The sequence below is a fragment of the Pleuronectes platessa genome, chromosome 13, assembly GCF_947347685.1.
Source record: "Pleuronectes platessa chromosome 13, fPlePla1.1, whole genome shotgun sequence".
Classification (NCBI taxonomy): Eukaryota; Metazoa; Chordata; class Actinopteri; order Pleuronectiformes; family Pleuronectidae; genus Pleuronectes; species Pleuronectes platessa.
This window is the reverse complement of record NC_070638.1, coordinates 1982827-2009168: the sequence shown is the minus strand read 5'-3', so window position 1 is coordinate 2009168 and position 26342 is coordinate 1982827. Positions and strand designations below refer to the sequence as shown.

The 26342-nt window shown below is 43.0% G+C and overlaps 1 protein-coding gene and 1 long non-coding RNA gene across 2 annotated transcripts in view; one reads left to right on the top strand and one right to left on the bottom strand.

The window, feature by feature from the left end:
• Positions 1-4634: 4634 nt before the first annotated feature.
• LOC128454471 (receptor-type tyrosine-protein phosphatase N2) overlaps positions 4635-26342 on the bottom strand; it is a 64974-nt gene continuing 43266 nt past the window's right edge. The window contains exons 7-12 of the mRNA XM_053437882.1: positions 15855-16175; positions 15355-15395; positions 14711-15084; positions 11365-11451; positions 4799-4878; positions 4635-4657 (exon numbers count right to left, since the gene is read on the bottom strand). Of these exons, the coding sequence (XP_053293857.1) occupies positions 4635-4657; positions 4799-4878; positions 11365-11451; positions 14711-15084; positions 15355-15395; positions 15855-16175 (926 nt within the window). The remainder of the gene's footprint in view (positions 4658-4798; positions 4879-11364; positions 11452-14710; positions 15085-15354; positions 15396-15854; positions 16176-26342) is intronic.
• LOC128455175 (uncharacterized) lies at positions 21910-22251 on the top strand. The gene is made up of 2 exons (XR_008341689.1): positions 21910-22047; positions 22169-22251. It is a non-coding gene; the product is annotated as an uncharacterized LOC128455175 (long non-coding RNA).

Below are 26342 nucleotides of genomic sequence, written 5' to 3'. Positions count from 1 at the left end.
GAAGAGATAAAAATCGCTGCATGGTGTCACAGGTCCTCACTCTCTCACTCTTCAGATCCGTCTCTTCAGCGGCAGTTGAGAGGAACTTCTCCAGATCGATGAGCCGTCGGCGTGCGGTGGGAAAGCGATTAGCAGGTGAACTGAGATGAAGTTAACTGGAATGGATCGGCCGGCTCCTGAAGGGCCCGGGCCGATCGCTGCATGGATCTCCACGTCAGAGCGGCTTCCAGTGCAATCACTCCGACCATCAACAGGGAACAAGGAAGCGGAGTTCCACGCAGTGACGGCCACGACACAAAATCAGTCGGCCGTGCTACTAATGACAGTGTGTGTGTGTGTGGACAGGTTGTCGAATGTGACCGTTACACACGTCTACTGGAAGAAACGGTTCATATCTGAGCAATGAGAAATCCTCATCTGGCTGGAGAGTCAACGATTTGACACACACCTGATACAAAATGCAGTTGTGTGTTTTTTATAGTCAGTTGTCGGCTCCGTGGAGAGAAGGCTGATGTCAGGCAGCACAATGGAGGTGAAACTTTCCAGACCTGATGTCCATGATGTTAAAGACAGTGTGAGGGAAACACAGGATCTGACATGTAGCAGTGCAGCAACGCACAACCTGCACGTGCACGACACTACGCAACAATCGGACCACTTTGCTTGGTTATAGCTGCAGACAACCACGTGTGAGGAGCATCGAGAGGGGAGAGAGCGGGGACTCGACCTCAGTCCGGGGTCCCAGGGCTGCACATCAATAACCGGGGCAAAGTGAGGTAGATGAAACACATTACTTTGACCTAAAGAGGCTCAGTAATTCCATTTGGCATTTTGACAAGTGTTTAGCTGCAGTGAAGGTCAGTCCTGTCCGCGTAGGAGATCTATGCTAATCCACTCGGACGGATGAAAACGATGATGGGGGGGGGGGAGGCCCGGACGCCACCGACGCCTGAAGTAACTTAAACCCTCCGTGCACCAATCAGGAGTCAGAGAATGTTCAGACATCACAGACGCTGCCACTGAACGTCTCTCTGAACGTCCACCTCCCTGATTCCAAGGATCTTTGTCTGTTAACTAAATCCCCCAAATCTTCAATCGATATTTGAACTGGACACAAATGATAGGAACTTTTCCGAGAGGTTACTCACGTTGATTAGCATGTTAGCATTCCTGGGATGTCAATGTCCTTTTAAACGTATTAAACTGATAGCCACTTCTCTGTGAGGACATTATTTACACGTCAACACACAGTGACATCAACTCACTGAGCAACTGCCCGTTGTCCACAGAGGACAATGACAGGGTTGGTTTAACTCGGGAGGAAAAGAGCGAGAGCGGCGTCTGTCCTCGCCGTCCGTTTCACCAGAGAGGACGTCTCTCAGGCGTGTGTGAGACGCTTGATTAGCATGAACGCAAAAACAAGTGGTGGCCGGGATTAACTGAGAAGACACGGGATGAACAGACGGCTCGGGGGTGAAGCTCCCTCAGCTTGCTCTCCTCCTGCTCTAAGTGCTAATTGACCCGCCCGCTCGCCTGACCCCGACCCGCGGCCTATTCAAGGGGTCTGGTTCTCACGGCCGTGACGCACCGCTGGAAGTAGCCTCCGGGTCCCCCCCCCCCCCCCGATCCTCGACCGGACAAAGAGGGTCACCACCTCGCTGCCCACCGTCTTGACATCCACCCCCACGCTTGACAATGGCCCCTGATGGGCCCGGAGTCCCTCACAATGGGGACACGCAGTGACAGAAGTGGCAACGTGGCTTCTTAATATGCAGCACCGGGTCCGGCCGGCCTGGCTGCATTATTGGACCTTTTGGCACCGGGAGGCCGGGGTCACAATCGATCCAGTGTGAGAAGGGGGTTTCAACCGGACTCCTGTGAGGCTGCAGGCTGGTCTCAGGTTTTCTATTAAATAAATTAAAAATAGTTAAAAATGTGCTTTTACTACTACAAGCACACACTACTATTTATTTAATAACTGTATTCTTTTTAATTGGGTCTATTGGTGCAGATAACAACTGTAATAATTACCAAGGAGGTGATTATCATGTTTTTTTCATCAGCGTTTCTCTGATATTTAGCAGAATTATGCAAAAGCTGCTGATCCGATATCTGTGAATGTTTGTGAGGCACAATCTGAGGAGGAACCTGTTGTGAGTCCAGATCAGGGGGCAGATGAAACACAGTTGTGTAGCTACCAAACATCTGAAAAGACACAATAATGAAAAACAGGATTTGGTCACTATTAACAGAGCTTCATTTTCTAATTCTCAAAATTCCCATCCAGTACTTTTACAACTTCGTTTTGTCCGTTTCTATTTTCTCTCTACAGATTTCCGGTCCATTGTAAAGTTGTGTATCTCCACTTTAACACAGCTCAACACCACAACAGAAGACTGAACGACTCCAGGAGGCGTCTGAATTCTTCTCCTCAGGATAAGTCTTTGTTTCTCTGGCACTCGGACGTCTTGCTGATCTTTTCACACAGATTAAATCAAATAAAAGTGAATTATTTTTTAAGCCGCTGCCAGAAGCATTCCACCCAAACACACCAGTTTGTGACAGAAGAGATGGACGACCAATCGCTGCTGAGCGGCAATAAATGATGATAAAAAGACGTCATTACAATGGCTGTGTAAAGCTTAATGTTTCAGAAAAGCACTATAAACCACAGCCAGCGGGGATAATGTTTGCTTTGGGATGGATTGATATTCTAGTTGAATATGACAAACGACACTTTAAAGATGGCCCGCCCACACCATTGCACTTTAGCTGAGGGGACGCCATATTTCATTTCGAGCACGTTCTGTCAAATGTTTGCATTAATAACAATCGAGGCTCATCCGTGACCCCGCGGAGCCGGAGCCGGAGCGACGGGCGGGAAATGAGAACGCCACCAACACAGCACCAAAACAGGAGAGGGGCGGTTGCATAATCAGCACATTGTGTGTGTGTGTTTGTGTGTGTGTGTGTGTGTGTGTGTGTGTGTGTGTGTGTGTGTGTGTTCAGGAGTTGCAATTATCAGGCAGGGATAAGATGTTTGGAGAAAAATGACAGTGAGCTACTCATGTAAGTTATTTTGACAGGGCCAATTTCCCAGTGCAGGTGATGTGGCTGTTTTGTGTGTGTGTGTGTGTGTGTGTGTGTGCGTGTGTGTGTCTGTGTGTGTGTCCAGGGAACATCAGGAGAACTTCTCTCTCACTGGACTGACGCTGACAGCTCGGCTAATGGCAAACATTCCTCGTCTCTTTATTTCCCACTTCATCAACACCCTCGTCTCATTACCATGACTCACACTGTAGCATGGTGAGAACACACACACAAACACACCCACACACACACACACACACACACATTACATCTCATCATTACAAGACCTATGATACGCGTCCACTTCCTCCCATTGTACAAAAATTAAGAAAATATTTCGAGTACAGCTGCCGCCATTTTGCAGTCTGTGCGGCAGCGCTCGGGGACTTCCCACCGACACAAGCTCTCGACCAATCAGGAGTCAGTCTCAGCCTGTTTTGATCTAATCAAATAACCAAGTAACACATCCATCCCCTAACATGGAGGAGGTAGGTTTTATGAGCTATACTGCCGTCAGCCATTAGAGGGCGATCAAGATGATTCGGCTTCAGTTTTGAGGAGCTGTCATGTCGTCCATCTTTGTTTACAGTGGACAGGAAGGACTGAGACTTTCTCCTCCATGTTACATTCATCTTAACGTGGTTTTGTTTTGCAGAAGAGTCGATAATGCACCAGCCGACATCGTGATGAGAAACACCGATAGCGTGTTTACATGCCCCTGCATCCCTGAACAGCAGCTCAACTTTCTGAAACCTCAATATTAAAGCCTCATATTAAATCTTTCACAATCTTTTCGTTGCACCACCATTGTGAGATCCTTGCTGTTATCCTGCCCCCCCCCCATGTAGAGATATTCTACCACCTTCCATGAGGTGTTTTCATTTTACCATGATTAGAACTGCACAGTTCTTTTATTGGATATGTTTCTCTGGAGGAAAACAATGAAATGAGATTAAACCAAACAAATTGAAGTTAAACAAGATGATTGTGATGAATGTTGCTCAATCTGGATTAATTACTTTCAAAGACCAAGTTTGATCTTCCATTGAAAACAGAATCATCTTGAAAGTTCTGCCGCAGTGGTCGAGCGTAATAATTCTGTGTTATCTCTTCTCCAATCAGTGAATGTAACTGAAACCAAGTGACCTGCTGAACATGGTAAAAACCTTACGGACGTTTTAACGGACCACAGACGCAGGCAGGATTTGGAATTATGCATTTCCTGGTTCCTTGTGGAGCAAGAATGAAGTGTAAACAAGCAGGATATGAGTGAAGAGGGTAAAAGACATAAAGCAGAGAAACTGACTTTCCCCTTCGGTTTGTTGAATTGGTGTTTTGGTCTGTTAGCTTCATATTTGCTTATAAATCAATAAACTGACACAACGCATTTCCGGTGTCTCTTTCTTTGCCATCTGTTTTTTTTGTTGTTGAAATCTTTAAGTGACCAAACACAGCCTTTAAGAAAAGGGACCAACACCAAACAGTTAACCAAACTAAACCAAACCAAACACCAAGGAATAGATAAGGTCGTCATGAGGTTCCAGCTAAGATGTGGCTGAATTCTCAGCTGGAGCCGGAGAAAGAAAAGAGTCATAAGTTTCAAAAGATTTTCATCTGGGGCCTCAGGTGCCGCAGCAAGCCGATGTTAATGGCCTGTCTTTTTCACTGTCAGTATAAAGAGAACATCACTCAGCCGAGGAGAACCTACCAGCCACGTTGGCCACATCTGTGGTGCTGACGTTCTGAGCGTTCGGGCTCACTCTGAAGGTCACAGCGGGGCCCACCACCCTGTGAAACACACCACAAAAAACACACAAACACAGTCAGAGGCTTCCTCAGAATCTGCTCTCCGAGGCAGAGAGGGGTTATTTATCAGAACCGGGGGGGGGGGGGGGGGGGGGGGAGAGGAGTTGTGCTCATTAAAGCGAAGCCATACAAGGAGCTGAAAAAAATTTAAAAGAAGAAGCTTTAACCTGTGGCGATCCTTTAGGCTTCTGCAATCCCCATCACCACAGTGAGATAACCTCTTGAATCTCAATGTGATGCAGCCGCCGGCGTTTAGGCACGATGGGAAATGAAGAGAAGGGGGATGAGGGGATTCCTAGTCATCGACAAGACGACGGCTCTGCTACGTGATTCCAGCGGCTTATGATACATTTACATTTTGATTCGACGTATATGGTGATTGCGACGCACATTGTCCTCATAGACGTAAATTGAGGTGACAGAAACTGGGAAAGCGAGAAATGTAAAAAAGAAGACGACAGAAAGGGGTCGGAGAGACGGGTTTTGTTTCTCTAGGTGCTTTGGAAGGTGCCCCCCCCCCCCCTCTGTGCATCCAACATTCATGCCAATAAAGCAGCTTGAATTGAAATACTGAGGGAGCCACAGAGAGAAGCTGGTGGTCAGAGGCAGAGCGGAGTCTCCCCAATGTGATTAACCTTTTGTTTTTCCTGCTGTAATTCAGACTAAAGGCCCAGCAGGAAGATCTATCACCGGGTCCCCCTCCAGGATGCATGGTGAGCCGCTATAGGAAGTGGCTGCTACTGTAACAACACTATTATAAAATATGGTGACATCAGTAATGGAGCAGGTCCTATCCCTAATGCTGCTGGCTGAGTTTAAAAAAAAACACACACACACACACATTCAGAAAAGTGTTTTTTCAGGGTGATGGATTTAAATTGCTGCACTTTGTATTGTGGGTTTCAGAGGCTGTGGGCGGGGCCTCTTCAGCTTCAGGAGAAAAAAACTGTCCTGTCAGTTGAAAATTTAATTAGAGTCATGGGAGCAGGAAGAAGAATTAAAATAAATGCAGAAAATAAAAGTAAATGTTGCTTCTTTTTAACAGAATTCATCCTTTCTCGGTTTTATTACAACCTGTACTTTTACCCTTTGCACAGAATACACAGTATACATGTATAGTGATATTTAACCATAATTAAGATACAGTTCATTTACAAGTGAAATGAAAATGGGCTTTAACTATTCTGTAAAAAAGAACAAATTCCTGATAAAATGTGGGTCAAAATCTGACTGGTAATTATGAGTGTGTTCGAAATTTCGGTGCAGATCCCAATACAATCCGGATCTAGTGAATTTACATGTGGCTTCACAAAGAGGCTGTTGGGATTTGTTGGAGGAATGCACTGTACTGGATGATATTCTGGTTATGCATGTTGTATATGTATGGGAATATTTAACTTAAATCAAATGCATTTACAATTGAAACAAAAATGATAATATATATTTAAAAGAGGTTTGTTCAATCCTGGTCATTGGTCAACATTTCTCTAAATGAATCCAGAGGCACTGGCTCTTAATGCAAAACCAACTTTTACAAAAACCAACTCTGCAGAGTCTTCAAACGTTTGGATCAACCGGTGTCGTCTGACATTCCCTGACATGCAGGTTTCCTGAGCCCTGAGGTCAGTGCATGAGAGAAAACACAAACATCCACCAGGTTTTCATGCAGCAGTATAATGTTACACTCTCACATTTAAAAGGTGCAATAACAAACTAATCAGACTGGACCAAATGAACGATACCCGGGGGAAATCTGGGTGAAGCTAAGTGCTTTAATTAAAAAACTGAAAATCAGAAAATCCTTTACTCTGTTCTGTCCTGTAATCCACATTGTATCTATTTAGGATTCTTATTTGAACATAAATTTGAGCAGCTGAAGACACTAAAACACAGAATAAGACCCGTTCTGTGTGAGGAGCTCCACACAACACATCAGCTCATTTTCCTGAACATCATTTCTCCTCTGAGGTTGAGGTAGCTTGTGTATTCGTCAAATCCATGAACCGATTCATCAGCAGGCGCAGGGAACAGTCTGTGTGTGATGAAGAGGGAAAAATCACTCGTGTTGGGTTGATCACATTTCCATCAGTCGGCCTCATGCACCCGGGGCAGCGGCCGCACCACGACACCACATCAACCAGGAGCCGTGTAAATAACCACGTCACTCACTGAGGCAGAGGCGCTCACAGGAGGGGAGTTCCTGCAGCCATTACTAATGTTTTGAAATGTTAAGACTTACGTTAGAGTACAAGATATATAACATTAATGATGAGATACATTATTAACCAATATATTCAGCTTAAAAACGTTATCATCCAATAAAACCCCACTACTGTTGTTTTACCTGAAGAAGTTTTCCAACATCAATGATGAATAAAATGAGTTTAAAATACATTGGGATCAAAAACATCTTTTATCTGACATATATGATCTTCAGCTGTGACTACGGCAGCGAAGATTAATGTGCTGAACTGAAAGGATGTTTCCTGGAAAATTCTAAATATTGTCTTCGATATTGACGGATGAAGCTCAATCCTTATTCTATTTTCATGTTTCTTCAGATGAAAGTGGATGGTTTGTGGTTAAAACCCTGAAATCACAATGTTGGTAATGATTCATAAATCTGTCGGCGGTGGGAGTGGAGATGAAATCCTTGTACTTTAGGAAAACAGAAAAACTCTAAGATAAAGAAAACGTAAGAAAAGACGTAATAGAACCAAAATGTGCTCCAGCATCCAAATTCAAATCCCTCAGTGACTCAGTAGAGCTCTTACCTCTGCCCATCAGTCCTCTTATATTCAATCAAGCCAAATAACACACGCTCATAGATATCAGTCCCTTAATGTCTGATTGTTTTAATCAAGATCCATGAATGAGCTCTAGGAAATCAGAAGAAATGTAAAAAAAAAAAGCTTCTGTAAGTGTTAAAATAAAAATTAAACATTCCTGAAGTTCTTTCTTGGCACATTTCCCATCCTTTAACCAAGTTTTATGGAAATTGGTTCAGTAGTTTTTGGAAAAATCCTACTGACACCCCAAACCAACCAACTAACCAACCACAAAACAACCCACCAACCAACCATCACAGAACATCTAACAAACCAATTAACCACAAAATTCCAGACCAGTTAACCATCACCAAACAGGACAGGGGTGAAAACATGACCTTCTTACTGGAGGTAGTTGTGAAACAAGTGGCACATAAAAAAGTGACAACAACAAATCTTAGGTTACAATTAGTTAAACATTTCTTTACATGTTGGGGAGAATCTTAGTTGAGTGTAAAAGCTGAGATCAAGAAAAGAAGCGCTCCCTGTGAGAAGCTGTAAATGAAGTGTGATATAAAAAACACTGTATTCCCTAAGTGGAAACATAAAAGTGCCAGAGCCTCGATAATCACTTCATATTAACTATTTAAAACCTCATGTTTGTTTATTACTCGGGGACACAAATCCAATTTTCTGAAAATCAATGAAAGTCCATTGATTTTTTTAAGTTTTATATTTAATCTCCGTTGAATTGTTAAACAAGGCAGTTTTCACTGAGAAGCTTTTAAAGACTCAAATTACTGCAGCAGCTGATTGTGGAACTGAATTTTTTTTTTTTGTGTTGACTTTTCCTCGATTGTTTTAGGGACTCAGAAGCTGAAATTCTCATAATTGTAACTCAAGGATGAATAAAGATGTCGACAAACCCTTTGATCCTCCTCATCCTCACATGAAGCCACTGTAGGCCCACTCTCTCCCCCTAGTGGCAGCTCTCTGATATGACCCTTCAGCTCAGACAGACATTACATCACCTCCACCCTCTCGTCTACACAGGGATGGTTACACAACAGCCATTATTATTCGGTGGCCGGCTCCAGTCGAAGGCTCGGCGAAGCCACCCACATCAACGCTTCCCCCCCCCCCCCGCCCGCTGAGTCGCCCTCGACATTTCCAAGGCCGCTCTGCTGAAAGCGCTCAGCATCAGTTTTATCCAATCAATATCGAACTGCTCCAAATGAAACGTAAGGGTGTGAGTCATTCTCCAGGTTTGTGTTGTGCTCTGCCGCAGTGTGTAGGCTCATCTTTGTGATTCACACTCGATGCTGCCGGTGTGGAAGTTTTGCTGCAGGCCCCCCCCCCCCCCCGAGAGGACACTGCTAGAAAAAAGGGAAGGTTTGTTGTCTTTCCAGTGGCTGAGGTCGCACGGGTCACTCACTACTTTGTTCACAGGCGTTTCTGTTGTTGTAATATGCTAATCCGGCGCGGCTGTGGGAGGTGGAAGGTCGCGGGGCCTGCGGTGAGGCTGCCTGGTGAACGGATGAAGGGGAGACTGAGCCGGGGCCGAGATGACGGATACATGCACCGGCAGGAAACACAGAGCGACACATACATGTGAAGCTCTGTACAGTTAAAACTAACCTTCAAAAGCAGCTCATCAAAAAACAGACAATTATCAATAAGAGCAGTTTGGGACAATATGGCTTTTTTTAATATTTCGAGTCAGATAAGGTTGTGTACCACTTCAAAAATAAATAACTGCATGAATGAGGGATTAAGATCTACCTCCACTGAGGTAATGCTGACTGTATGGATGTAAAATTGCAAATCTACTTATATGGTTGTGTTAGCATGATATTTTTCACTTTGTCAGTAAAGTAGTTCAGGCTGATTGTGAGTTGCAATGCTTCCACGCTACTGAAACCTCCAACGTGCACTATATCCAATAAAGGCAAAAAATTAAAACTTCTGCAAACGAGTATCAGTCAAAAGGCTTTTTGATATCAAGTAGGTCAACTAAGATTGAAGATACCATTTACACGTCATCCTTGTCTCGCCTTTGAATTTAAATAATGGCATCTATAAGGGATTTAAGAGATTTTAAAAAAGATTAAGGAGGAAAAAAAGCTCCAAAAACAGTAGCTAGTGTTCTGGGGGGGGGCAAGGAGAATAAAACCAGAGGCATGCTGGGTAAATCAGGAGTGTCGGCAGGCCCCCAGTCAATTTAAAGCCTTTGTCTCTGGGCTTAAGGTGACTGCCATTGCCACAGAGCCGAGGAGCCGAGCGGCCTCGGAATAGAAGCGTGGCGCCTCTGACAAATTGTCAAGGCGGCTCCCCCTGCTGGGCTTTCACTGCGCTCGCAACAAAAGAGACCCCCGGCCTTCTCTCTCTCTCTCTCTCTCTGTCGCTCTCTTGCTTTCTCTGCCTCCAATCCATCACTCGCCCCCGTGTATAGCCCCCCCCCCCCCCCCGTCATTCCCAGAATGGAGGAACAAAGACAAAAGGTGCATTAGAACAGGAGAACAGTACGGGCCACCCAGGGACTCGATACAGCAGCGAGCAGCACGGTGAGGTGCCGCAAGAACAACGAGGCCGGGTGGCGGGGGCGGGGAGAGAGAGAGAGAGAGAGAGAGAGAGAGAGAGAGAGAGAGAGAGGGAGAGAGAGAGAGAGCGTGTGTGTAAATCTTGCCCAATCCAAGTGACCCAATCCACTTCACAAATACATGACTGTACACATGAATTCATAACGTTTCCTCTCTCTGAGGTTAATTTATGTTCTCTTAAATAGGTTGTTTAATTTACTGCATGAAAAACCATTAGTGCACACACACATATTTCTTTAGTACACACACACACACAAACACACACACAAACTAAGAAAGAAGTAAAATGAGGAGAAAAGACGAAGAAGAAGAAACTGAGAAATAGATCGAAGCAAAGACTGAGAGGAATAGGTAGAGAATGAGTGACGGGGGGGGGGGGGTGTCAGGTCAGAAGGAGTTCAGAATCATTAATAAGTTTTTGAATTCAGCAGCGGCTCCAATCCAACGCCTCAATAAAGTAAGCAGCTCTCGTTGCTTTCTCTCTCCCCCCCCCCCCCCCCCCCAGAGCAGGAAGACATGTCCACGGAATGAAAATGAAGGCTGCGTCCTTGGACTTCGACAGCGAGGGCATCGTCTTCTCTTCCTTCTTCCTCGTGCCACGGGCAAAATCTCTGTGTTTTGATCCCACCAGTTCTCCCTCTCCGTTCTGACTCGCTGTCACCACAGATATCCGCGGAGCTTCGGAAGGCGACGCTCGGCCTGCGAGGAAATTGACGCCCACTCGAGCCCACAGGTGGAAAAGGGTTGTTGTCGGGAGCGTTGAGTACAAAATGGACGATGAGTCACCGGCTGACCTCTGACTCCTACCGTGGTTCTCGTCTGAGGATGAAGTCATTTGTGATTTTGAAATGTTACAGAGACGGGTTACACGTTTACACGTCCAGAGGAGCTTTTACATTATTGGACAGATATATTTGTGAAAAGGACATTCTAAGTATTAAAATGCCTTTATTTATAACTCCTCAACACGGCGATGGTTTAGGTTTGACCGCTAACATAACAACAACAAACAGCGTGAACCCAGCAGGAAGCAGCAGGCGTCATGTGCACTGAGCGGAACTGACCAAATAAATAAACTTTCAAAAAGCTGTTGTACGTACGAGAGCTCGGCAAAGTCGGTCATCTGGATCCTGGCCCTGCGAGCCAGGATCTCCATCAGGTGGAGGCCTTCGTCCGTCTGGAGCCCACTGATCAGCAAGGGGGGGGGGGGGGGGGGGGGGGCAGACAGGGAATAAAGAGGAAAAAAGAACAGGAGGTTAATAATCTAAAATAAAAGTAACAGATGCCAGATGTATTATATTATTATAACATTAGTTTCAAAATTGCAGCAGCAGTGCAACCAGAATATAGGTGGAGCCGATTTCAGACCACATGCTGTAAACACGTTTACCATCAGAGAATAGATATTTGAAGACTTTGAAGACTGTTGCGCAAAATAAAAAAAAATCATAATCGTACAGTCGACGTTGTTTTATTTATGCAGCAAGCTCTGCAGCGTGCAGCCCGTCGGTGTTTGATTCCTCCTCTGGCCTCTGGTGCCTCTGCAGCGTGTCAAACAACTAGAGGAGCTGAAACAACTTTAACCTGATGAGTTGTGATCCCTTGATCTTCCTCAGTGGCGCCACCATGAGGTTGGCATTTGTTCTTTTTAGATAAACATCTAAACCACTCTTGGGTTGTCATTATGTGTGGGACAGATATCCATGGGCCCAGATGATGAATCCCACATTTTGGAGATTGTCCCTGAACTTTCATATTGTACATATCTCAGCATCTACTGCCTGGATTAAAGGTTCAGTGTGTCGAGTATAGTGACATCTAGTGGCAAAGTGACATGTTGCATGTCCCCAACCCCCCAAACATGAAGGAGAACCTGTGGTAGCTTCAGTTGTCATAAAAACTCAAAAGGTTTAGTTTGTCCAGTCTGGGCTACTGTAAAAAAAAAAAACATGGCTGCCTCCGTAGAGAGGACCCGTTCCTGATGTAAATATAAAGTATTTTAATATTTAAAAAAATGTAGGCTTGATGATGATTGGCTGGGAGGACACCAGAAAATGCATAAAAAGATGTGGACAGTGAGGTGAGACAACCAGGCTTCACATAAGAGGTTCTTCTCTATGAGGCCAACGAAGAGTCTTTTTCCTCCTGGTTACGAAGTCGTGAAAGTGGCTTTTCCCTCATGTTGTGGTTGATGTTGCACGTGGCTGTCTCGAGGAGAGATCTGACACAATGTGAACTGTCAAGGACAACTTTGGTGTTCTTCTGAAGTTCAGCCATCTCACGGAAATGTCAAGAGGCACTTTGAAGAGTCGCTGTGAAAGGGTAAGAGAGGAATCCGCTGAGTTCACTGGAGACCCGACGTCTGGAGTGCAGAAGTGACAGCGGACATCTTACACCTTCCACTTCACCTACGATCAGAGACACGCAGCTTCTGAGCCCGTTTCATGAAGTTACAGGAGTTGTGGCTCCACGTATTGGCATCTGCTACTTCCTGTCAAAGTGCAGCTTCTGCTGATTGAAGATTTCTCCAAACTTAAGCAAATGAAAAACCTGAGAAGAGGAAGCAAGAACTGTTTCATTTTGGAAATACTTACGTTATACTTACTTACTCAAGACCTGCTATCATAGAAACTGTTTTAAAGGTTCGGAAAACCTGTTTTATCAATATTCTTCGTTTCTGCCCGAATAATATTTGAACACCAGCCCGATGGATTTGAAATGAAGCCATAAAGATGCTCTTCTAGTACAGATATCAAATGAAAAACGGACCCACACCACAATTGTCAAGCCCAGACACCTTCCCTTCTACGAGTAGTTATTTCGTAATCCGGCTGACTCCCAAACAAACACCAATTAAATGCCTAGGAGGGTTTACATACCTCCACCAAGGCTGAAGCTCTATCTCTCCACGTCAAAGCAGTGTTTCCCATAAATGATCTAGACCAGGGGTTTTAAACCAGGGGGTCCGCGGCCCCCTAATGGTCCGCGACGGAACTACAGGGGGTCCGCGAAATTTGCTGTGAAATTTCAAGTCATTTCCAGATTACTCTTGAATATCGTGAAAAATATTTAAAATAAGGAAAATATGTCTAAAATAATATAAAGGTGATGAGGGGAACCTTTTAACCGGCTTAGGGCTAGAAACTGCCAGTAGTTTCCCCCTGTGCATGTGTGTTAAAGGTAGATGTAGAAGAGCGGTTGAGCTAGGTAGAAAAACTCTCAGGAGGTCTTGGAGATGTAGTTTGTATGATGGGAATTTTTATTTTCCCAAAAAGAAGGCCCAAAAGGGCAGAATTAATAATGAAAATATTAAATAAAACAAAAGAGTGAAAAACAAATACTTTGTAATAAGTAAAATAAATTGGCATTATAGCCAAAATAATTAATTGCAATAACAGTCAACTTTACCACGTTCGCTGGTTTAGAAACAATTTCTTAGGAGAGCTCTAGACACACCCACCAAGAAGTACTACTCACGCAGTAGGTGGGATTTGCTGCTGGTGATCATGAGGTTAAACTTAAGTAGGCCTCAATTGTTTGTGTGATATTGTATGATTATCATTTGTGACATATTCTGCATTACTTTGTCATCTTCCCTCTTCAGTTGTAGCCCCAGTTTATGTTGATTGTTATTGATCATTGTTACTTTAACGTTCTCTCAACATGTCAGCTACATGTCTGTACATTTAAATCACGAACGTTATATATTTACGTGCATATGGTTCTGAGATGCAGTACAACTACAAACTGCATTTAAATTTTGTTTTCAATTATTAAGCACTGAAAATCTACCGTTTATTTGTTTTTTACACATTTGTAGATTTGTTTGAGGTTTTTAAATAAAACAACATGGAAAACCAAATGTTAATACTTCTTTCTATCCACTTGCGCAAACACACACATACACACACATACACACACACACACACGTAGGCACATCAGTGGGCCGCGGATCACATTCTAGTCAGAATGGTGGTCCCTAGGACAAAACCAGTTGAAAACCCCTGATCTAGACTGTAACGGCCATCATATTCTAATTTGTTCTGCCACATTCATAACAAGCTAAATAAAAAAGTGTTTCACTTCTTCCCTGAAAACAGGATCTCTAGCTTGGTGTTTGTAGTTCTCTCGTCCATAAAGTTTTTACTGTCCACGCAGATGATCAGACCTCACAGTTTCTGCTTTTCTTCTGTGAACCTCGGAATCTGCTGCATGTGAGAGAAACATCCTCTGACCACATGCTGCCACCATGGATTGTATTGTATTAATTATGTGAGAAACAACTCCCCTGTGACATGTCCCGCCCCGTCACAAACTTCCATGGAAATCACCTGAGTAGGTTTAGTGTAAACCTGCTTATTAGTAAACACAGTTGGAAACATAACCACCTTTGGGAAAGTATTCAACACCCCTGTGCCCGTTCTATGTCAGATTATTTGTACTCACTCAGTGTCGGTGATAACGTAACCGAAGACGTCATCCTCAGCCTTCTTCCTGCCGTCTTTGACGTCCAGCTGAAGTTCCGGAACATGCATCGTCTTCTTGTGCGGCTCCTCGTACACGAGCGCGGCAGGCGGGGGCGCCACCTCCTTGATCCAGCCCTGCACCTCCGACACCTCCTCAACAGACTGAGCAGCGTCCTTCTTCTGCACCGCTACCCCAACCTGGCTGGTCCGACTCTGGACGTTTTCCAGCCCCACCGGATGGCCTCTGGGTGTCTCGATGGCTACATCATGCCAGTTATTTGCTGACGGGGAGGCGTTGAGGGAAGTTTTGTCCAAGTAGGCGAGAAGTTTGGTGAGCAGGCTTCCGTCCTCTGCCTGAAAAACATGTCAAAGAATCGAGGGCGAGAACGTACAGTGTCAGGGAACAAAACCGGCATACAAGACAGGAAAACCAATTTGCACGTTTTAATTTCAATCTATTATAATAATATGTATGGATCTTGATTTACTTTCACCCGACCTGCAGGTTGTGGGGCTCATTTCCTTCCTCATACAGAATTTGAACTGCTCTGTTCCACAATAATCTACAATAAAGTACAGTTTATTAAAGAAGTAGTTTTTTCCGACTGACTGATGAAGGCTTACCGTGTCCTTCACATTTTGCTCTTCGGCCTCCGTGTGGCGCACTGTTGGTACAAAGACATAGATTGAATGAAGTTTTTAGTTTTTTCACATATTCTTCTAATAAATGCTGAAAAAACATCAGAACCTGTTAAACAACTGTAGACTTCCAAGCTCCTAAATAAGCCAGGGAGTTAATTTTGCCATGTTGTTGTATCATTACTTTTAGCAACTTGTAAGCTATGACTTAGGGACATTTAAGCATAGTTTTACATTTTTTAAATCTTGGAGTGGTCTCAGTGGACACTGAACCATTAGAACTAGCTGTTTGAATAGAGCTAAACAAGACATCTCTTTATTTTCACATTGATTTTTATATTACACTCTAGAGACAAGCTATTTGAACACTGCTTTTTTGTTTAGTCCAGCCTTCACACTTATGCTTGTACTATCGACCTGCTTTCCAGCTTTGGCTCAATACTTTTAATTGTGTAAAAACACAAAATAATTCACCATAAAATTACCTTGAAGCTCTGCCGGCACTATAGGAGTGCTCCCCTGAGGTTTCAGCGTTGGAGCATTTGCCAACAGCTTCTCCTCTTCCTCATCTCTGGCAGCCGCCTCCTCCTCTTTTTCTTCTTCCTCATCATTCCTCAGCTCTCCCTCCAGGTCTCTTGGTCTGGTTCTAGCCTGCGTCAGGCCCCTGTTTGGTCCTTGGTCCTTGTCGACCACCTGCAGAGCGTCAGCGATCAGGCTGGACAGCTGGTCCAGGTCATGCAGCGACAGGTTGTCCACGTCCACATGCTGCCTTCCAACGTTCTTCAAAACTTTCTCAATGAACCTCTCTGGAGGAAAGACACGAAAAAACCATAGAGTCAGACAGAGACATTAAAAACAACAGCAGCATTGGTTGTCTGATAAAATGTTGACAAACAAAACACCGGATCTTTTGTTCGTTGGTTTATTGGTTAGTCGGTTGATTAGTTGGTTTGTTTGGATTGTTTGTTTGATTGTTGATATTTTGAACAATTTCCCCACTGAATGCATATTTCCAGATGAGGAGGGGCTCAACTGAGAACCATTCTACTTTATCAATGTTATAACAGATAAAAAGTAAAATGTAACTAAAATGAGGAACAAAGTCATCAACAAATCCAAAAGGTGTCAACATGTATTATACAACTCAAATCAAATCAAAGTTTTAATCCAGGTTTCATCTTAAAGTGCTGCTCCTCTTACTGGAATCTGGAAAAGCTTGATAAGCCTTTGTCTTCATACACACCCAGTTCTTTGTTTGTAAAGTGCTGCTCCTCTTACTGGAATCTGGAAAAGCTTATTAAGCCTCCATTTTCGTACACACCCAATTCTATTCTGTCCAAATGTTTCCTCATTCTCCTCCCATCACATGTACATTTCAAAGATGGTCGGAACCAACAAGGCTGAAGTGTCAGAGCTGACAGACCTCATTCACTGCAGAGACACAGACCAGAGCTCAAGAGAACACAGTGAAACTCATCTGTCATTGGTGATTGCCACTGAGGAATGAAATGGTTTGGTGAAGTTTCAGGGTGAAGACGTTGAGTTGAGTCCTGACACACAAGCCACATATTGGAGATATTGTGATGTTGTGGACTTGAGGTCGTTACGTTTATCGTGCTGTTCATTGTAATGAGGATAAAACCTCACAACAAGTTTGTTGTGTTGCTTCAGTGTTTCACGTTGTCACCTCACGGACAGACGCTCCTGGGTCGTACAGTTTGAATCCAGACTGGATCCAAACTTCTTGACACCAAATTTGTCCGAGGTTTAACCCACAAAACAAACTTTGCTGCTTTGAGGAGGTTTTGTAATTTCTGCAGAGTTAAAACAGTAAACGATAAAAACACTCAGGATCAGGTTCCTGTCGACTGGGATCGACTCTTTGCTCCGTCTCAGACAAACTTCATCCAACTGGTTCAGAACAGAAAGAACTCTGGTGTCACTTGTATTATATAGAAACAGTTTGAGCAGTTTATCATTGTCTTTGATAGAAGCTGAACAGTTGTTGATATGGTTCCTTTGCTCTTTGTCATTGTTCTCCTTCAGAACTCCATTAACTCTGCTGTGAGTCTGTATCATCTCTGGCTGCATGTGCTGTTGTGACAGCTCAGCTTCACACTGAGGGGGACAGAGATTTATAAATAAGAGTCTGAGTCTCTGAATCAACCTGAGGAAACAAAGCAGGCTGAGTCAGAAGCTTCCTTTAAATCCAAACTTCACACGTGCTGTTATCAAACCACGATTTGATCTTATTCTAATTTTTAAAGTGTGATCATGATTACATTTCTGTCACCTGTAGTGTTTTTATACTTTTACTCTTTCATCAGTTTGTTTTAATGTATTGTAGCGGTCGGTGAGCCGATCGCTCTGATTGGACAGCATGTTGCAAAGGCTCATGGGACTGTTATGTAATAGGCGATGTTTATCCGTTTTTACTGATATTCGGTTGATGGTTAGACTTGGTTCATGTGGGTTTTGTGGGTTTGTTTTTGTTGGGTGGTAATGTTGGTTTGGTTTGTTGACTGGTTGGATCCAGATGGTTTTTTGTTTCACTTCTAAACGGTTTAACATTTTTAAACAATTTTCCAAGGAATGAAAGAGAGATTAAAGATCAGGCATCTGTAGCAGACTCTTCTCTAATATGACACCATTTGTCGATGTTTTCAAATGTAACTGAAAATTGAGGAACAAGGTCATCAACAAACCCAGAGTTGTTTTACCAATTGTTTTTTATAAAGTGCTGCTCCTCTTACTGGAATCTGCAAAAGCTTGATAAGCCTTTGTCTTCGTACACACCCAGTTCTATTCTGTCCAAATGTTTCCTCATTCTCTTCCCATCACATGTACATTTCAAAGATGGGTGGAACCAACAAGGCTGAAGTGTCAGATATGACAGACGTCATTGGTTGTCTGATAAAATGCTCAAACAACATGTTGACAAACGTTCACCTGTAGTGTTTTTATACTTTGACTCTTTCATCAGTTTCTTTTAATGTATTGTAGCGGTCGGTGAGCCGGTCGCTCTGATTGGACAGCATGTTGCAAAGGCTCATGGGACTGTTATGTGTTAGGCGATGTTTATCCGTTTTTACTGATAATCGGTTGTTGGTTAGACTTGGTTCATGTGGGTTTTGTGGGTTTGTTTTTGTTGGGTGGTAATGTTGGTTTGGTTGGTTGGCTGGTTGGATCCAGATTGTTTTTTGTATCACTTCTAAACGGTTTAACATTTTAAAACTATTTTCCAACGAATGAAAGAGAGATTAAAAAACCTAAAATCAGGCATCTGTAGCAGACTCTTGTCTAATATGACACCATTTGTCGATGTTTTCAAATGTAACTGAAATTGAGGAACAAAGTCATCAACAAACCCAGAGTTGTTTACCCAGTTCTATTTTGGAAATTGCTGCTCCTCTTACTGGAATCTGGATAAACTTGATAAGCCTTTGTCTTCGTCCACACCCAGTTCTATTTAGTCCAAATGTTTCCTCATTCTCTTCCCATCACATGTACATTTTAAAGATGGGTGGAACCAACAAGGCTGAAGTGTCAGAGCTGACAGACCTCATTCACTGCAGAGACACAGACCGGAGCTCAAGAGAACACAGTGAAACTCATCTGTCATTGGTGATTGCCACTGAGGAATGAAATGGTTTGGTGAAGTTTCAGGGTGAAGACGTTGAGTTGAGTCCTGACACACAAGCCACATATTGGAGATATTGTGATGTTGTGGACTTGAGGTCATTACGTTTATCGTGCTGTTCATTGTAATGAGGATAAAACCTCACAACAAGTTTGTTGTGTTGCTTCAGTGTTTCACGTTGTCACCTCACGGACAGACGGTTCTGGGTCGTACAGTTTGAATCCAGACTGGATCCAAACTTCTTGACACCAAATTTGTCCGAGGTTTAACCCACAAAACAAACTTTGCTGCTTTGAGGAGGTTTTGTAATTTCTGCAGAGTTAAAACAGTAAACGGTAAAAACACTCAGGATCAGGTTCCTGTCGACTGGGATCGACTCTTTGCTCCGTCACAGACAAACTTCATCCAACTGGTTCAGAACAGAAAGAACTCTGGTGTCACTTGTATTATATAGAAACCGTTTGAGCAGTTTATCATTGTCTTTGATAGAAGCTGAACAGTTGTTGACATGGTTCCTTTGCTCTTTGTCATTGTTCTCCTTCAGAACTCCATTAACTCTGCTGTGAGTCTGTATCATCTCTGGCTGCAGGTGCTGTTGTGACAGCTCAGCTTCACACTGAGGGGGACAGAGATTTATAAACAAGAGTCTGAGTCTCTGAATCAACCTGAGGAAATAAAGCAGGCTGAGTCAGAAGCTTCCTTTAAATCCAAACTTCAAACGTGCTGTTATCAAACCACGATTTGATCTTATTCTAATTTTTAAAGTGTGATCATGATTACATTTCTGTCACCTGTAGTGTTTTTATACTTTGACTCTTGCATCAGTTTGTTTTAATGTATTGTAGCGGTCGGTGAGCCAGTCGCTCTGATTGGACAGCATGTTGCAAAGGCTCATGGGACTATTATGTGTTAGGCGATGTTTATCCATTTTGACTGATATTCGGTTGATGGTTAGACTTGGTTCATGTGGGTTTTGTGTTTTTTTTTTTTTTTTGGGGGTGGTTATGTTGGTTTGGTTGGTTGACTGGTTGGATACAGATGGTTTTTTGTTTCACTTCTAAACGGTTTAAAATTTGTAAACAATTTTCCAAGGAATGAAAGAGAGATTAAAGATCAGGCATCTGTAGCAGACTCTTCTCTAATATGACACCATTTGTCGATGTTTTCAAATGTAACTGAAATTGAGGAACAAGGTCATCAACAAACCCAGAGTTGTTTCACCAATTGTTTTTTGTAAAGTGCTGCTCCTCTTACTGGAATCTGCAAAAGCTTGATAAGCCTTTGTCTTCGTCCACACCCAGTTCTATTTTGTCCCAAATGTTTCCTCATTCTCTTCCCATCACATGTACATTTCAAAGATGGGTGGAACCAACAAGGCTGAAGTGTGAGAGCTGACAGACCTCATTCACTAAAGAGACACAGACCGGAGCTCAATCTAACACAGTGAAACTCATCTGTCATTGGTCATTGTCACTGAGGAATGTAATGGTTTGGTGAAGTTTCAGGGTGAAGACGTTGAGTTGAGTCCTGACACACAAGCCACATATTGGAGATATTGTGATGTTGTGGACTTGAGGTCATCCGTTTATCGTGCTGTTCATTGTAATGAGGATAAAACCTCACAACGAGTTTGTTGTGTTGCTTCAGTGTTTCACGTTGTCACCTCACGGACAGACGGTCCTGGGTCGAACAGTTTGAATCCAGACTGGATCCAAACTTCTTGACACCAAATTTGTCCGAGGTTTAACCCACAAAACAAACTTTGCTGCTTTGAGGAGGTTTTGTAATTTTTGCAGAGTTAAAACAGTAAACGATAAAAACACTCAGGATCAGGTTCCTGTCGACTGGGATCGACTCTTTGCTCCGTCACAGACAAACTTCATCCAACTGGTTCAGAACAGAAAGAACTCTGGTGTCACTTGTATTATATAGAAACCGTTTGAGCAGTTTATCATTTTCTTTGATAGAAGTTGAACAGTTGTTGACATGGTTCCTTTGCTCTTTGTCATTGTTCTCCTTCAGAACTCCATTAACTCTGCTGTGAGTCTGTATCATCTCTGGCTGCAGGTGCTGTTGTGACAGCTCAGCTTCACACTGAGGGGGACAGAGATTTATAAACAAGAGTCTGAGTCTCTGAATCAACCTGAGGAAATAAAGCAGGCTGAGTCAGAAGCTTCCTTTAAATCCAAACTTCAAACGTGCTGTTATCAAACCACGATTTGATCTAATTCTAGTTTTTAAAGTGTGATAATGATTACATTTCTGTCACCTGTAGTGTTTTTATACTTTTACTCTTTCATCAGTTTGTTTTAATGTATTGTAGCGGTCGGTGAGCCGGTCGCTCTGATTGGACAGCATGTTGCAAAGGCTCATGGGACTGTTATGTGTTAGGCGATGTTTATCCGTTTTTACTGATATTCGGTTGATGGTTAGACTTGGTTCATGTGGGTTTTGTGGGTTTGTTTTTGTTGGGTGGTAATGTTGGTTTGGTTGGTTGGCTGGTTGGATCCAGATGGTTTTTTGTTTCACTTCTAAACGGTTTAACATTTTTAAACAATTTTCCAAGGAATGAAAGAGAGATTAAAGATCAGGCATCTGTAGCAGACTCTTCTCTAATATGACACAGTTTGTCTATGTTTTCAAATGTAACTGAAATTGAAGAACAAGGTCATCAACAAACCCAGAGTTGTTTTACCAATTGTTTTTTATAAAGTGCTGCTCCTCTTACTGGAATCTGCAAAAGCTTGATAAGCCTTTGTCTTCGTCCACCTTGTTCCTCCACAAATTGAGGAACAAGGTCATCAACAAACCCAGAATTGTTTTACCAATTTTTTTTTGTAAAGTGCTGCTCCTCTTACTGGAATGTGGAAAAGCTTATTAAGCCTCCCATTCCGTACACACCCAGTTCTATTCTGCCCATATATATCCTCATTCTCTTCCCATCACATGTACATTCAAAAGATTGGTGGAACCAACAAGGCTGAAGTGTCAGAGCTGACAGACCTCATTCACTGCAGAGACACAGACCGGAGCTCAAGGTAAGACAGTGAAACTCATCTGTCATTGGAGATTGTCACTGAGGAAGGAAATGGCTCAGAGAGGAGTTCAGCTGGAGCAGGAAAGATTCTAATGTTCGATCTGTTTTTTGATCTACTGAAGGATCTGGTGACTACTGTCTGTGGACACAGCTTCTGCAAGAGCTGTATTAACACCCACTGGGACAAAGAGGAGGAGAGAGGAAGCTACAGCTGTCCTCAGTGTAGACAGACCTTCACACAGAGGCCTGTCCTGGAGAAAAGCACCATGGCAGATTTAGCGGAGGAGCTGAAGAACCTTGGACTCCAAGATGCACCAGAGAGCACTGAGAGGGAGAGAGAGCTCGGGCTGCCACAACCAGAGCCGGAGCCGGAGCCACAACCGGAGCCGGAGCCGGAGCCGGAGCCGGAGCCGGAGCCAGAGCCAGAGACCAGAGCTGACTTCTTAAGATATTTACAGGAAATCACACTGGATCCAAACACAGCACACAAATGTCTGTTATTATCTGAGGGAAACAGAGTTGAACGTATGAGAGACCAACGGCCTTATCCTGATCACCCAGCCAGATTCACTAATACGTGTCAGGTCCTGAGTAATAAGAGTCTGAAGTCACCTTGTTACTGGGAGGTGGAGGTGAGAGGAACAGTTGGTGTAGCAGTCACTGACAATAATATCAGTAGAGAAGGAAACTCTGATAAGTGTAGATTTGGATACTATGCTAATTCTTGGATGTTAAGTTGTAATGAAGACAGTTATGACTATGTTCAAAAGAGAATCAAGAATCCAGTGTCAGATCCTGTGTCCTCCAGAGTAGGAGTGTATCACAGGGCAGGTGTTCTGTCCTTCTACAGCGTCTCTGACACCATGACTCTCCTCCACAGAGTCGATACCGAATCCACTGAGCCTCTCTATGCTGGAGTTTGGCTTAATTTATTTGGATCCAAAGCTGAATTCCGTTAACTCAAATAGACTCGAGTCATTAAAAGCAGTGATTTAGATTCTGTGTTTAAATCTTTAACTTCTTTTGTCTCCACGTTTGTTGATCAAAGTTCTTCGTGGTGACGTTTCTGCTCTGCACAGAGATCAGCTGTCAATCAAACACTGACCTTCCTTTATCACACATATTTACTTATCACTTTGTAAAGACACAAATCTATAATTACACTGACATGAATGTGTTTGAAATATCTAATGTTGCTGTTGTTTTCTGAATCAATGTAGAAATCAGGTTGTGGGATGTTTTAGAACCTGTGTTGATCCTGATCCTCATCAATGAGATGATTATTTGTTCTTTTCTTTTCCACATGTGAGATGGAGGTGAAACAAACTGATTGTGTTTCAATGAACTCACTGAACAAGAGTCACTGAACAGACTTTACTGATGAAATGTGTGAACGAAGGTTTGAATAAAGAATAATGTTCCTTAATGTGTTTTTTCTTCTTCTCTTTATTTATGAGCGTGGTCTTTCAGTTTGAGATTGAGACTTATTGATTTCATAACAAATTTCATAATGCTCTCTTTCAAAACCCTGCACTCGGTCTCAAATGAACCCCGTTTGTGTTTGGACTTCCTGAGTCCAGCTTCAACTCTTCTCCTCCTCATGCTGATTCTTGAAAAAACATTAAAATGTCTAAATCCCTGTTATCATACCACATTTGATCTAATTCTAGTTTTTAGAGATTGGTCATGATTACATTTCTGTCACCTGTAGTGTTTTTATACTTTGACTCTTTCAACAGTTGTTTACCCAGTTCTATTTTGGAAATTGCTGCTCCTCTTACTGGAATCCGCAAAAGCTTGATAAGCCTCCATCTTCGTACACACCCAGTTCTATTCTGTCCAACTATTTTTTCATTCTCCTCCCATCACATGTGCATTCAAAAGATTGGTGGAACCAACAAGGCTGAAGTGTCAGATATGACAGACGTCATTGGTTGTCTGATAAAATGCTCAAACAACATGTTAACAAACGTTCACCTGTAGTGTTTTTATACTTTGACTCTTTCATCAGTTTGTTTTAATGTATTGTAGCAGTCGGTGAGCCGGACGCTCTGATTGGACAGCATGTTGCAAAGGCTCATGGGACTCTTATGTGTTAGGCGATGTTTAGCTGTTTTGACTGATATTCAGTGGATGGTTAGACTTGGTTCATGTGGATTTTGTGGGTTTGTTTTTGTTTGATGGTAATGTTGTGTTTATTTAGGTTCACTTGTGCAACAACCATGATTGTGACATGTAGTGTCTGTGATGGAGTTCAGTCACTGTTCACATGAGAATGTTAAATGTAAATAAACCATTCAACTGGCTGTCGTGCGGTGAATGGGTCGAAAGTCAAGAGCTTTGAAAAGAATTCCCTGTGCAGCCTTTTCATTCTCACACGCTCTCACAACGTTGGTGTCGGAAGTGGGACGGAGAAAGAAATCACCTAAGTCACCAGCAAAGCTGCCCAAGTACAACAGGTTGAAACCGGTAGAACTGTAAGTCTCCCAAGTTCCACTAGCAGCATCGCACAGCTGCTGGGGCAACAAAGAGGCTGCCACACACTTGGTCTTGGCATTTGAAGGAAAGGCATTACAGGTGCTGCTTGACCTCCCCCCAGCAGAACAGCAGGACCTCCATGGCCTGACCACAACACTGCAGAGGCAATTCACATCACCACTTGGAGATGAACCAACATGTGGTGATGTGCCCGAGCTGACAGGAGCTCATAGTGACACTTCTAACAAAGAGCGGCTCAGACAGTCATTATCACTGAGAGGGGAAATGATGCAGAAAGAAATATATTATTTTGTCCTGGTTGTTGGTTTGTTTGTTGACTGGTTGGATCCAGATGTTTTTTTGTATCCCTTCTAAACGGTTTAACATTTTAAAACTATTTTCCAAGGAATGAAAGAGAGATTAAAAAACCTAAAATCAGGCATCTGTAGCAGACTCTTCTCTAATATGACACAGTTTGTCTATGTTTTCAAATGTAACTGAAATTGAGGAACAAGGTCATCAACAAACCCAGAGTTGTTTTACCAATTGTTTTTTATAAAGTGCTGCTCCTCTTACTGGAATCTGCAAAAGCTTGATAAGCCTTTGTCTTCGTCCACACCCAGTTCTATTTTGTCCCAAATGTTCTCTTCCCATCACATGTACATTTTAAAGATGGGTGGATCCAACAAGGCTGAAGTGTGAGAGCTGACAGACCTCATTCACTGCAGGGACACAGACCGGAGCTCAAGATAACACAGTGAAACTCATCTGTCATTGGTCATTGTCACTGAGGAATGAAATGGTTTGGTGAAGTTTCAGAGTGAAGACGTTGAGTTGAGTCCTGACACACAAGCCACATATTGGAGATATTGTGATGTTGTGGACTTGAGGTCATTACGTTTATCGTGCTGTTCATTGTAATGAGGATAGAACCTCACAACGAGTTTGTTGTGTTGCTTCAGTGTTTCACGTTGTCACCTCACGGACAGACACTCCTGGGTCGAACAGTTTGAATCCAGACTGGATCCAAACTTCTTGACACCAAATTTCTCTGAGGTTTAACCCACAAAACAAACTTTGCTGCTTTGAGGAGGTTTTGTAATTTCTGCAGAGTTAAAACAGTAAACCATAAAAACACTCAGGATCAGGTTCCTGTCGACTGGGATCGATTCTTTGCTCCGTCACAGACAAACTTCATCCAACTGGTTCAGAACAGAAAGAGCTTTGGTGTCACTTGTATTATATAGAAACAATTTGAGCAGTTTATCATTTTCTTTGATAGAAGCTGAACAGTTGTTGACATGGTTCCTTTGCTCTTTGTCATTGTTCTCCTTCAGAACTCCATTAACTTTGCTGTGAGTCTGTATCATCTCTGGCTGCATGTGCTGTTGTGACAGCTCAGCTTCACACTGAGGGGGACAGAGATTTATAAATAAGAGTCTGAGTCTCTGAAACAACCTGAGGAAATAAAGCAGGCTGAGTCAGAAGCTTCCTTTAAATCCAAACTTCAAACGTGCTGTTATCAAACCACGATTTGATCTTGTTCTAATTTTTAAAGTGTGATCATGATTACATTTCTGTCACCTGTAGTGTTTTTATACTTTGACTCTTGCATCAGTTTGTTTTAATGTATTGTAGCGGTCGGTGAGCCGGTCGCTCTGATTGGACAGCATGTTGCAAAGGCTCATGGGACTGTTATGTGTTAGGTGATGTTTATCCATTTTGACTGATATTCGGTTGTTGGTTAGACTTGGTTCATGTGGGTTTTGTGGGTTTGTTTTTGTTGGGTGGTAATGTTGGTTTGGTTGGTTGGCTGGT